Here is a 13940-nt window from a genome sequence, read left to right on the forward strand (position 1 = left end):
TGCATCCATGGTGCAGGGGATTCTTATGGACCTCCCCCCAATTATTATGTCCCCCCTGTGCCTTCCTTGTACCTCTTGTGACCCCTTGTGTCCTCCTCTGTCCCCAAGTCCTCTGTCCTCCAGTGTCCCTTGTGTCCTCTGCACCTGTGTCCTTTGTCCTCCTGTGTCCCCTGCCCATCTGTGTTCTCTGTCCTACAGTATCCCCCTGTGTCCTCTTTCCCCCTTCCTCTGTCTTCTTGTTTTCTGTCCTCTGTCCACCTTTCTCTGCTCCCCTGTGTCCTGTTTCCTCAAGTGTCCCTGTGTCCTCTGGTGTCTTAAATACATACATTCAGCCATGCAGCTCCAATAAATAGGAAGTCACCCCACTGCTTTGGAGAGCCATGTACCAATCAGGCCATGCTCCTTTCCTAACTGGAACCCATGGTCTCGAGGGTGGGATGACAGCTCCATTATTGGGGCCAATCACTGCACTCCCTGCTACTAAGTCCACTGACTTACTTTCCCTCCCTCACTTTTGGGGGAGAAAAAGTGCATCTTATAGTCCGAAAAATATGTTATGTAGCCCCCTCCCCAGTATATCTACCCAGATTTACCCCTAGTATTAGGTACCCTCCTCCCTAGTATAGTTAGCCAGATATTTCTCCAGTGTTAAGTAACCCCCTCCCCATTGTAGCTAGCCACATGTGCTTCCAGTATTAGGTAGCCCCACCTCCCTGACAGATGACAGGACTGACTGGTGGCAGGACTGACTGATGACAGGACTGACTAATCAGGGGGTGACCGGAGTCATAAATGGTACGGAACATGCTGCGGCTGCTCAAAAGATGGAACAGCACTTAGCAGCACTTAGCACTGTTTGTCCAGGGTTTAACCTCCCTTTGCACCAGTACCTTAGCCCTGCCCTCCTCCCTGGCTATAATTACTTCTTGGAAGCGTGTGCACACTCCATAGAGCGCACGCCTGCTGCTGCAAGTGGAGGATGGTGTCTGTGCTGTTCCCTGAAGTCTTTACCAAAATGCTCTGCAGTCTCCACTGCTGTTGAAACTCCCTTCATAGGAATGAAATACGCCATCTTGGTCAACCGATCAACCACCATCAAGATCGATGTAAAACCCTTGGATCGTGGAAAGTCCACAATGAAGTCGAGAGAAATATTGTCCCATGGTCGGGAAGGGATGGGCGGAGGAGACAGTAACCCTTAAGGTCTTGTCCATGGCGTTTTGGAGCGAGCACAGACATTATAGGATAAAACATACTGACTACAGTCTTTCATCATTCTGACCCATCAGAAATTCCCCCTTAGAAATTATAATGTCTTGGCAGACCCCAAAGTGACCAGCTAGCAAGTGAGGTCTCCCTGAAGTCTTCATGGACGACGTTCCTTTGCTGGATTCCAGGACTTGGTGGGTATGACAGTAGGGCTTAGACCAGTACTACAGAGTTCCCAGATAGCTCATGGGGACCTAGAAGCAATGGGAAAGTATAAGAGGTAAAAGAGGCCGAAAAACCTTCCTCCTAAAAAAAGAGATGCCAAATATAATTTTGCCTTCTTAAACCAGAAGGTATTTGCAATAATTCAGCCACCAAGTTTCAACTATTCATGAAGTTTAAACTATTCTTAGTGCTAAACCCACCTCATCTGATCCCTAGCTGGTTGCTAAGGGTATGTGTGGGTAGTTAGAGCAAAGCAACATGGAAAGGGGGATTTTGAAAGGACGAAGGTGTTGTTCATGAGAAAATAATTGCCAAGCTAACCTAAAGACACCATGTCAAAATTACAATGATCCTGCACAATTACCCGTATGCAAATATAATTTTCTCCAGAGTTTTCTCCTAGGTGATATTTTTACAACCTCTCCATAAAGTGCCTTTTAAACCACCAGCAAGTGAGAAAATACTCAGAATAATTTTGATAGTACTTTTTCACCTACTTTTTGGTACTTTTTCATTTTGAAAGTGCTAAAAAGTTATTTTAAACACAAGATAAATAACAATCTCCAAGGAGAAAAATTAATTGCACATGGGCCCATATACCAAAAGTACACTTGTGTCAGTGAAACTGCTATTTTCACCATAAAATCAAGTTTGACAAAAACTAGTCGCTCATCCCTATTAAAGATCTAATAAAGATACCAAATCGTTTCATATTTAGTTAAGTGGCTAATTTCATGGCTAAAACTAATAGTTTCACCTCAACAATAAATAAGGTAGCCAAACTAAAATTGTATTTCCCCTGCCCTATCACTGTCTTCTACTTTTTAGTATGTTTACAAGTAACCCTCAAATATTTAAAATGGCTGCCATTAATATTGAGAAGGTCCATTCATAACAGTGAAATGAACATCACGTACAGTGAAGTGAACAGAACATAACAGTGAACACTATCCAGCAGTGGCTGGAAAGTGTACTGGTTAAAGGCACTGCCTTTGACATGGGAGACCGGGGTTGAAATCCTGGCTAGGGTCAGACACCTATTCAGTTAGGAGTTCAAGACAAGACTAACTAACACTGCTGGGTGGCCTCTTGAACGTGTCCCAGTGGCTGCAGCTCTAGAGCGCTTTGAGTCCAACAGGAGAAAAGTGCTATACAAATGTTTGGATTATTATTATTATTATAACAAATTTGAAGGTGGCACCCAATGTGAACCAAATCAGGTTTTTTTGCTGATACACTGCATAGCCAACAATATTTATTTATTCAAGTATTTATGTAGCACCGACATATTACGCAGCACTCTACAGTGTTTATTGTCTTGTCACTAACTGTCCCTCAGAGGGGCTCACAATCTAGTCCCTACCATAGTCATATGCCTATGTATGTATTAGGTAGTTTATGTACCATAGTCTAGGGCCAATTTAGGGGGGAACCAATTAACTTATCTGTATGTTTTTGGGATGCGGGAGGAAACCAGGGTGCCCGGAGAAAACCCACGCAGACACGGGGAGAACATACACACTCCTTACAGATGTTGACCTGGTTGGGATTCGAACCGGGGACCCAGCGTTGCAAGGCAAGAGCGCTAACCACTATGCCACCGTGCTGCCCAACAGTATATGCACACATAAAAATCATCTGTATTTGTTTTCTAAACTTTGACTTTCTAAATAGGCAACAATATGGAATTGCCTTTCCCTCCATCTCCACCCTTACATTGCTGTAACATCCCCCCCTTATTTTTATTAAGTTTTAAAAATTGCAAAAGATCACCAAATATTAAGTTTCAAGTACCTCAGCTTTAGACTGTGTTCCTTTGGATCCTGGAACATTTTATAACACAATGACCTAGGTCAAGAAGAAGAACAAAGGGAAGAAAAAGGAAAAAAGCTAGGAAAAGAAAATAAATAATTGAGAATCATATAAAAATGAATGCCTGAAGCCCCTCTCCCTTTTGATTCCATGTCCCCCTATCTGCTGACACTGTCAGTAAACCTTAAGAATGATCATGAATGGTCTCACTAATGGTGCCCATACCATGGTACACTTTTTTCACGATTAAATCATGCCAGATTTCTACTACTTACTGTAAGTGCAGCAACATAGGAGAAAAGTAATTTATGGCTCATTTTACTCTAGGAGAAATGTACTTATTTTTATGTGTTTTAAATTTCAAGATTTTTGCAACCGTTAACTATGTAGGGACGTGTAATAATAATGAACCAGACCTCCCCTCAAAAAAATGACACCTATATTTCCAAATAAAATATTGTCTCCATACATTGTAATAGGGACATAATTTAAACAGTGTAATAACTGGGACAAATGGGCAAATAAAATATGTGGAATTTGATTATGGTAGCATCTATAATTTTAAAACTATAATGGCTGAAAACTAAGAAATAATTATTTTTTTCTATTTTTTGACAATTCTTACGGATATACACGGGGGAAATAGGGAGACACACGGGGAGCAGGAGACACATGGGGGACAATGCAGAGTGTCCCTGACATTGCAGAGGGTTGTCGGTTCGTATCACTGGGCGTTTGTAGGTCGAAGACTACCTGTATTCACCATGTAAGACGGAAGGACTTTTTTCCTCACAATTTTTTGGGGAAAACAAGTGCAACTTATATGACCCAAATGCGGTAAATCTTTATCTATGTAATATCTCCAGTATAGAAATTGGAAATTCAATACTTAGGTCACTGCTGGAAGTGAAGGATCCTTGCTCATCATAGAGTTCAAAGCACAAATATGACCACCTTGTGATGATAAGTGAAGGGTAATAAAGAGTTTTTTGGGCACTTCTTAAACCAGGTTCAGTGAAATTTGTGCACTTTGCTTGCTGCGTGTTTGGGACGATCGCCGCCGATCTGCCGCTACCCGACGCGTAACGGCCCCCCCTCCGAGACCTCATGCGCAGCCTGGCCAATCAGTTCCTGGCAGCGCTGAGGGGTGGATCAGGACTCCCTGTGACGTCACGACGTCGATGACGTCATTCAGCTCGTCGCCATGGCGACGGGGGAAGCCCTAAAGGAAATCCCGCTCAGAGCGGGATTTTCTTATGGGAAAGCACGCCGGCGGCGATCGGAGGGGTGGGAGGGATGCGGCAGGGAGGGGGGAATCATGTAGCTAGCGCTAGGCTAGCTACATGATTTAAAAAAAAATAAATACTGCTGCGCAGCCTCCCTGGCAATCTTAATAGAACGCCAGGGAGGTTAAGATATATTTCAACTTTGATGGAAACTATCGTGCATGAAAGCCTTTGATTGTTATGTAAAATCTATTTTAAAAAAAAGTTTGTTTTGAATTTTTAAGAAAAAATGAGGGGAAGGCTGTGCATCCCTAAACACATGCTGCAATTGAATGGTTAATCGCATTGGCATACACCGCCTCTGTTAGACTGAAAAATTCATGCCCTGCATCCAAAACAAATGCTAACATTTATTACACTAGGAGGAACTTTAGCTTTCAATATGGTTTGCATGCAAAGTGTAAAGTACTAGACACTTGCGCCACGGTGAGGCAAACCTCCAGGCAAGTGACCTAACCTAAATTTAAAACCTTGGGAGCAGCTAAGCAAAAAAAATGTGTAACTTACTTTTTGTTGGACAGCGAGGAGAACGCCAGTGCATACCACTAAGGCTGCATCTGAAATGACAACCAGCTCAGTGTGCAGCACCTAAATAGGCTTTCTGCACACTTCGGATTCAATTCAGATGCAGCCCTCCCCCCATTTTTTCTTAACTCTGTAAGTATATAACTATCAGGTTAGCTGTTCCCAGCCCCTCCTCCTGAGTTTCCTGTTTGCATGATAAGTAGTAGCAGATTTGCATATGATTTGCATCTGAATTGAATGCGAAGTTAGCAGAAAGCCTATTTAGGTGCTGCACACTGAGCTGGTTGTCATTTCAGATGCAGCCTTAGTGGTATGCGCTGGCGTTCTCCTCACTGTTTTGAATTTTTGCTTATAAAAATGCTGTGTGTATAGTAGTTTTACTTTTAACAATCCATTCTAACATGCTGTTCTTCTCTTTGCCTGCTTACACGAACAGCAAGCCAGACAGGTAAGAATGCCTTTTACTATATTTTTGATGCCACTGTAAAGTTTATATCCATCCAACATTTCTGCATGTACCACATGTACAATCCCTGTTTAAAGTATTATACCCATCTGTAGAGACCCCAAGTTGCGTTGGCTGCAGAGGAATAGAAAATGCCTACATTAATTCCCCATGGTTTACCAAGTGAAACTTTTTCACTTGTAAATTTTTAAGAATGCACGGGCTGCCAATACATACATTGCATTTAATGTGCCGGAGCTCTGCTTTGATCCTAAGTCAAAATGTGGAATACAGCTTTGTCACACTGTACCACTTTTCATTTATCATGATATAAATAGATTTTTATTTTACTTTGTTTTCCTCAACAGCCTTTTGCTTTTATACTGTACCATTTTAAATACACTGTGTAGTTTTATATTTTGTATCCTACCTAATAATCCTCAAGTGTCCCTGCGTCCTGTCCGTGTGTCAGTGCTTTTGCGCTACTGCGCATGGCAAGCACTGACAGCCGTTGGAACAGGACGCAGAGCAAGCTGGCCGGCAGAGCGGGCGGGTGCGTGTGCGCCCACGACGGGCAGGTGCGCGCGCACGGTGAAGACAGACCTAGAGCCCGTTTTTAAATGGGCTTAGGTAGCTAGTTTTATTTATTTCCCCTTCCCTGCTGCTAACACTAATGTGTAATGGAGCTGAGTGGCAGCTCTGGGGTATGTGTTACATAGTTGTATGACTACTCTATCGTGCAGCGCACACAGCAAGAATTAAGCTGTCGTGAGCCTTTCCCAATGGAAACTCAGTCAGTAATCTCCCTACATGAAGTGACATGACAACTCACAGGTAACTTATTATTGGAGCTTCTTTTGAGAGTTGCAGGGAAGTACAGACAGCTTTGCTTCTTCTAACCTCTAATTGCAAAATGTCCACCATCCTTACTCAACTGGCACTATTAACCCTCTACTATATATATTCCCTTGCTAACACTATGTGTAACATTTATCCCTGACTAGCGCTATTAATATTTACAGTTATGTGCAAACTGGGTCTGTTGGGGGAAACGAGGATTCAAAGACCCCAAAAATATAGTTACATAGTTACATAGTTATTTTGGTTGAAAAAAGACATACGTCCATCGAGTTCAACCAGTACAAAGTACAACACTAACCTGCTCCCTCACATATCCCTGTTGATCCAGAGATCCCTGATGTCAAATTAATATTTACCTGGCTTTTAACTTAGGCTGCAGGGCCTTCTTGTTACTATATCATTATACAGACAGAACTACTTTTCTCCTTCTGCTACACTTTTGTTTATACAGTGCTACATCTATGCAACCTTTCAGTTTGTATTCTCTGCTACACTCATTTTGCAGTAAAGCTGTAGCAATGATTTTACGTATTTGTTGATGCATATTGCAACCCCTCCACAACCCCAACTCCACCCATCCCAGCTTTACCCATTTTGTTTTCTGTCTTGCCTCAGTACCTTTAATTAAAAAGATTGTATCGGTTAGGTACAATGGTTATACATGGCCATCCCTTCTGACATATAGATATTTTTTTTAAATCTTTTTTCCATTTACTTTATAAAGTTGCTCTAGGTATCTGACATGTTATAGGCACATGCCTTAGAAGCAGAAAAAAAATATTGTTTTCTATTACAGTATATTATTATGTAATATATAATATCTCTCTGCATATTTAGTTGAATTCCATACATTTGTGGAACAGGAGGCACTTCACTGAGCATTATGTATTTTGTGTAACAAATTACATTGTTTCAGCTTCATAAATGTATTAACTGGGAAATATTTACTCAGCCAGGGGGGTCCTGGGAATAACTAATTCACAGTGAGTGTAGGGGTGGCAGGTGCTGCTTGCTGTTCGAAACAGTGATCTATGAGGAAGACAAGAAACAAATAGCACACTCTGTCACCAGAGTGAATGGATGAGTTCTATGCTGTTCTATGGCCAAGGACAGGGCTGACCTGAACCAGAGCTGGTGTTTGAGGGATGGCAGTAGATAAGGCATTATGCTTGCCTGAAGATGTGCACGGCTTGTACGAGTCAATCCACCGGCAGTGTGTGGGGTATGTGGAATGAGTACTTGTGTGGTAAATTAGCCGCAGGAAACAGATGGATGAGGTTAAAAAGTTTTAGTGCCACATGTATCGCATGGGTACTTCTCTTTTTCAAGCAAGTAGTTCGTCAAACACCATCTCTTGTTCAGGTCGTCCCGACACTAGAATCACCGACATAAGGAACCACTTGAAGGATCACCCCCTGGAATCCAACAAGCTCTGACCACAGAAGTGTGGGTGTATAGAAGGCATCAACATTTTAGTATAAGTAATAGTAAATATGTAGAATGTGAGTTTTACTGTAAAAAAAATGTAGAATGTGTGCATTTAGACTTCACTATACGTGTAACGTTCTGAGCAGGTGCTGTTGACCCTGTCACCAGTGGTTGGCGTGGGCTCTCCCAAGGCGTGGAGTCTATGTGGCTACGGGTCTTCACCAGAGCACCCCGCAAGGGTTGATGGGCCGCTACCCCTAGTGGGCAACGGACTACTTTGCTGCCTGGTAGCCACAGGTCACGACCCTCAGGATTGCCCCACTGGAGACGAAGGAGAACAGTTAACGCTGCGTTGTGGAGGAGAGATATCAAAGTACAGAATCAGCAGGCGGAAGAATGGTCAGGCAATCCGGGTTCAGGGCAGGCAGAGTTCAATCATAAACGGTAGATCAGGCAGAGGTCGAGGCAGGCGGAGTACAATCAGGAACGAGCAAACAGGCAGAAGGTCGGGGCAGGCGGCAGTCAGGCAGAAACAGGAACAGGCTAAGGTCGGCAACAAGAAGGCAATCAGGTAGTAGCTGACAGAGCACACGGTACACTGCTGGCAAGCTGTACGAACAGACAGCACTAACCTGCAGGGCAGACTGGCTTATATAGGGCTTTTTGGCGCCAATTGATGACGCTGCGCATGCGTACTAACGTCCGCATTAACCTCCTGCGCATGCGTACTTTTAGCAGGAACAACTTGCCGCGCACGCGTACAACAGTCAGCAACTATCTGCCGCGCATGCGTACATGCGGACAAATGACTGCGTACACCCGCGCAGGCGCGTTGCCCGCAGGAACCAAACCAGGAAGTGGCCAATACCCCGAACGGCGTGATGCCATGTGACAGGCAAACATGTCGGCTACGTGTGTGCGCATTTGCGCGAGACGGACCCCGGAGCCGACGAAGAGGACGGGCATACTGGACGAGATGACAGGCAGGCTGGTGAGTATGACATTGCCCCCTCCCCAGGGGCATCCTCCGGATGCCACCTGGAGCTGGCTTTGTAGGGTATTGTTTATGAAAAAGCTTAATTAACCTGGAAGCATGAACGTTAGCTGCTGGCTCCCATGAATTCTCCTCAATACCAAAGCCTCTCCATTTAATGAGATAATAAAGTACATTTCTACTCTTCTTGGAGTCTAATATTCTTTCTATTTCAAATTCTTCAGAACCATCCACCAAGATGGGGGGAGGTGGAGCAGTAGATCGACTTTTAAAAGGATCAGACACAACTGGCTTTAGACAGGAAACGTGGAAGACTGGATGTGTCTTCATGGAGTCTGGCAGTTTTAATTTGTAAGCCACAGGATTGATCTGTCTCTCAACAGGGAATGGTCCAATGAATTTAGGACCCAATTTCCTGGATGGACACCTCAATTTGAGATTGGTAGTAGAGAGCCATACCAGATCACCTGTCTGAAAGTTGGGTGCAGCAGTTCTCTTTCTATCAGCTTTCGTCTTAATTCTGAGTTGTGCTTGTTTAAGATTTTTCTGTAGCTTTTTGAAGTTTTCCGAAATACATGAAAGTCTCTGTTGAACTTCAGGTACCTGAGAATTGTATTTCAACATAGGACACATGGTAGGATGAAATGCATAGTTGGCATAGAACGGTGTTTGATTCGTAGAAGTATGAACACTATTATTATAGGCAAATTCAGCGGTTGCTAACAAAGAAGACCAATCCTCTTGGGATGCAGATGTAAAACATCTTAAATACTGTTCCAGCACTTGGTTTACTCTCTCAGTCTGCCCATTTGACTGGGGGTGATAGCCAGAGGAAAGTGACAAGGTTATCTTGAGCCTGTTGCAGAGTTCTTTCCAGAATTTTGAAGTGAATTGAACCCCCCTTTTAGAGACAATATCGGAAGGAAGTCCATGGAGTCTCACAATTTGATTGAGAAAAACTTCAGCAGTAGTAGCAGCATTGGGTAGCCCCTTTAAAGGGACAAAGTGTGCCATCTTTGTAAATCGGTCAACGACCACGAAAATTGTAGTGAACTCGTTGGAAGGAGGTAGATCTGTAACAAAGTCCATTGATATCATATCCCATGGGCGGGAGGGTATGGGCAAGGAGGTAAGTAAACCCCATGGTCGACGGTGAACATGCTTGGACCGAGCACAGACGTTACATGACGATACATATTTCTTACAATCTTGGTGGAGTTCAGGCCAGAAGAAGTTACGCTGTATTAGTTCCTGTGTCTTGGCAATTCCAAAATGACCGGCCAGCAAACTATCATGACCTAACTGCAAAACAGATGTGCGAAGATCAGCAGGTACGTATACTTTATCATTCTGAAAGAACATGCCATCTTGAGGTTGCAATCGATTCGTTATGTCTTTTGGTAAGGATCTCGAGGATTGCTGTATCCGAGTAAGAAGATCAGGTTGGAGTAGTAAGAAATTTTTGGAGGACAAAATGGTATCTGGAACATGATTAACAGGAGACTCCTCAGGGAACATTCGAGATAGTGCATCAGGTTTAACATTCTTACTACCTGGTCTGTAGGTGACATGGAAGTCAAAACGGGAGAAGAATAGGGCCCAGCGGGCTTGTCTGGGTCGTAATCGTTTGGCAGTCTTGAGATATTCCAGATTCTTGTGATCTGTAAAGACAAGAATTGAATGTTGTGCTCCTTCCAGCAAGTATCTCCATTCCTCGAAGGATGCTTTAATAGCCAGTAACTCTCGGTCTGCAATGTCATAGTTCTTTTCAGAGGGGTTCAGTTTCCGAGAAAAGAAGGCAACAGGATGTAATAAATTCTTAGGACCAAAACGTTGGGACAACACAGCCCCTACTGCCGTTTCGGAAGCATCTACTTCTAGGACGAAGGGCTGTGTAGGGTTGGCATGTTTAAGCACAGGAGCTGTGGTAAACAATTGTTTGAGTCTCTCAAAGGCGGTCTGAGCTTCAGGAGTCCATTGGAACCTTTGGTGTGCTTTGGTTAGCTGAGTAATGGGTGCCACAATGGCTGAAAAGTTCATTATAAATCTTCTATAAAAGTTTGCAAACCCAATAAAGCGTTGAACACCTTTCTTATCCGTGGGAGTTGGCCAGTCTAGAATGGCCGAAACTTTTTGTGAGTCCATCTTGATGCCTGCAGGAGAGATCTGTAGACCGAGGAACTGAATGTCTTCCCGTTCGAACTCACATTTCTCTAGTTTTGCATATAAGTTGTGCACACGGAGGCGAGCTAACACCTTTTTAACATGGACTTGATGTTCAGCCAGAGAAGAAGAAAAGATGAGAATATCGTCCAGATACACTGCCATAAACACATCTATGAAGTCACGGAAGATGTCGTTGACAAAGTGTTGGAAGGTTGCAGGAGCGTTACAAAGGCCGAAGGGCATTACTAAGTATTCATAGTGTCCATAGCGGGATCTGAAGGCAGTCTTCCATTCATCTCCATCGCGAATGCGGATGAGATTATACGCACCCCTAAGGTCGAGTTTAGTGAAGACCTTAGCAGTACGCAACTTCTGGAACAGATCGGGAACTAAGGGAAGTGGATACCGGTTTTTCACAGTCACTCGGTTTAACTCACGGTAATCCACACAGGGTCGAAGAGAACCGTCCTTCTTCTCAACGAAAAATATCCCAGCCCCGGCGGGAGAGGTAGAGGGGCGGATGAAGCCCTTTGTTAGGTTTTCCTCAATGTACTGTTTCAACACTGCTGACTCAGGTTCGGAGAGGGGGAATACCCTTCCAAAAGGAATTTCAGCCCCTGGATGCAGCTCAATTGGACAATCATATATTCTGTGTGGAGGCAGGGCATCAGCGGCCTTCTTGTCAAAGACATCTCGGAACTCTTGGTAGAGAGGTGGGAGCAAGGCTTCTAACTCGGGTGTGAGACAGAGAAGTTGTCCAACTTGAGGGAGGCAGAACTGTTGGCAGTATTTGGATTGGAAGTTAACTTCACCTGATCTCCAATTAATTGATGGGTTGTGAGATTGTAGCCATGGAATCCCCAGGATGATAGGAAATAGCGGAGATGGAATTAGGTCAAAGGTGAGAAATTCCTGATGATCCTCAGAGGTAGTGACAAGGATGGGATAAGTCTCTTGTGTGATGGGACCTGATTCCAAAGGAGACCCATCTGCTAACTGTAGAGGGAATGGACTGGACTTCTGACGAACTGGAAGCTGAAGCTGATGGGCCAGACGATCATCAATAAAACAGGAACACGCTCCAGAGTCTATGATGGCTCTAATTCTGGTTATTCCTCCTGGCCCCTGTAACGACAGAGACAATGGAACATGAGCGGACGAGGACTGATGAGTGACAAGAACTGAAGAGGGTTCAGAGTTAAGCTTACCAGAAGGCCTTACTGGACAATTATTGCGAAAATGTCCTGGAGCGCCACAGTACATGCAGAGGTTGGCCTGGCGGCGATGCTGACGTTCCTCAGAGGATAGTGAAGTTCTGGCCAAACCCAACTGCATAGGTTCAGGAGCCTCTAGGGTATTAGATGCAGGTGGACTTGAGCTAGGTGCTGGTACAGGAGAAGAAGGAAGATTCCATGCAGTCCTGGTGTTGCCAGATCTCTCTAGCCTTCTTTCTCTTAGCCTTCTATCAATCTGGGTGGAGAGCTGTATAAGTTCTTTCAAGGTAGCAGGAATGCCCACCCGGGCCAGCTCATCTTTGAGTTGATCTGACAGTCCCAGTCGAAACTGAAATTTCAATGCAGCATCATTCCATTGAGTGTCCCCACTCGAACGGCGAAAGTCAGAAATGTACTCCTCTACAGGCCTACGACCCTGCCGAAGATTCTGAAGGGCTGACTCGGCTGAGGCGGTGCGAGCAGGGTCATCATAGAGTTCAGCAAGAGCTTCGAAGAAGGAAGTGACTGAAGATAGAGCAGCATGGTCTTGTTCTCTGAGCTGCAGGGCCCAAGCCTGCGGCTCTCCCTGGAGTAAGGAGATGATGGTGCCCACTTTAGCTTGCTCGCTGGCATAGGTTCTTGGCTGTAGGGAGAATAACAGGAGGCAGGCGCCTTTAAAGTTTCTGAATTTGCTGCGATCTCCTGTAAATCGGTCTGGAAGAGGAACTTTTGGCTCGGGTGGTGGAGCGGAAACAGTTACATTGGTTGCAGGAACTGCAGTAGCTGGGTTAGGTATGGCTTGAATCTGTGACTGTAGTTGAACGTAACTGTTCTGTATCTGTTGTACTGAAAGACTGAGCTCAGACACCATCTTGCAAAGAGCATCGATATCGGACGGACCTCCAGTAGCGTTCATGATGGCTGTCTGTTTCTGTAACGTTCTGAGCAGGTGCTGTTGACCCTGTCACCAGTGGTTGGCGTGGGCTCTCCCAAGGCGTGGAGTCTATGTGGCTACGGGTCTTCACCAGAGCACCCCGCAAGGGTTGATGGGCCGCTACCCCTAGTGGGCAACGGACTACTTTGCTGCCTGGTAGCCACAGGTCACGACCCTCAGGATTGCCCCACTGGAGACGAAGGAGAACAGTTAACGCTGCGTTGTGGAGGAGAGATATCAAAGTACAGAATCAGCAGGCGGAAGAATGGTCAGGCAATCCGGGTTCAGGGCAGGCAGAGTTCAATCATAAACGGTAGATCAGGCAGAGGTCGAGGCAGGCGGAGTACAATCAGGAACGAGCAAACAGGCAGAAGGTCGGGGCAGGCGGCAGTCAGGCAGAAACAGGAACAGGCTAAGGTCGGCAACAAGAAGGCAATCAGGTAGTAGCTGACAGAGCACACGGTACACTGCTGGCAAGCTGTACGAACAGACAGCACTAACCTGCAGGGCAGACTGGCTTATATAGGGCTTTTTGGCGCCAATTGATGACACTGCGCATGCGTACTAACGTCCGCATTAACCTCCTGCGCATGCGTACTTTTAGCAGGAACAACTTGCCGCGCACGCGTACAACAGTCAGCAACTATCTGCCGCGCATGCGTACATGCGGACAAATGACTGCGTACACCCGCGCAGGCGCGTTGCCCGCAGGAACCAAACCAGGAAGTGGCCAATACCCCGAACGGCGTGATGCCATGTGACAGGCAAACATGTCGGCTACGTGTGTGCGCATTTGCGCGAGACGGACCCCGGAGCCGACGAAGAGGACGGGCATACTGGA

General features: G+C 45.1%; 1 protein-coding gene across 1 annotated transcript in view; it reads left to right on the forward strand.

Annotated features, from left to right (window-relative positions):
- LOC137509805 (receptor-type tyrosine-protein phosphatase S-like) overlaps positions 1 to 13940 on the forward strand; it is a 782862-nt gene that overhangs the window by 507079 nt on the left and 261843 nt on the right. The window contains exon 21 of the mRNA XM_068233857.1: positions 5494 to 5505. Coding sequence (XP_068089958.1) covers positions 5494 to 5505 — 12 coding nt within the window. The remainder of the gene's footprint in view (positions 1 to 5493; positions 5506 to 13940) is intronic.

Source organism: Hyperolius riggenbachi, chromosome 1 (assembly GCF_040937935.1).
Source record: "Hyperolius riggenbachi isolate aHypRig1 chromosome 1, aHypRig1.pri, whole genome shotgun sequence".
Classification (NCBI taxonomy): Eukaryota; Metazoa; Chordata; class Amphibia; order Anura; family Hyperoliidae; genus Hyperolius; species Hyperolius riggenbachi.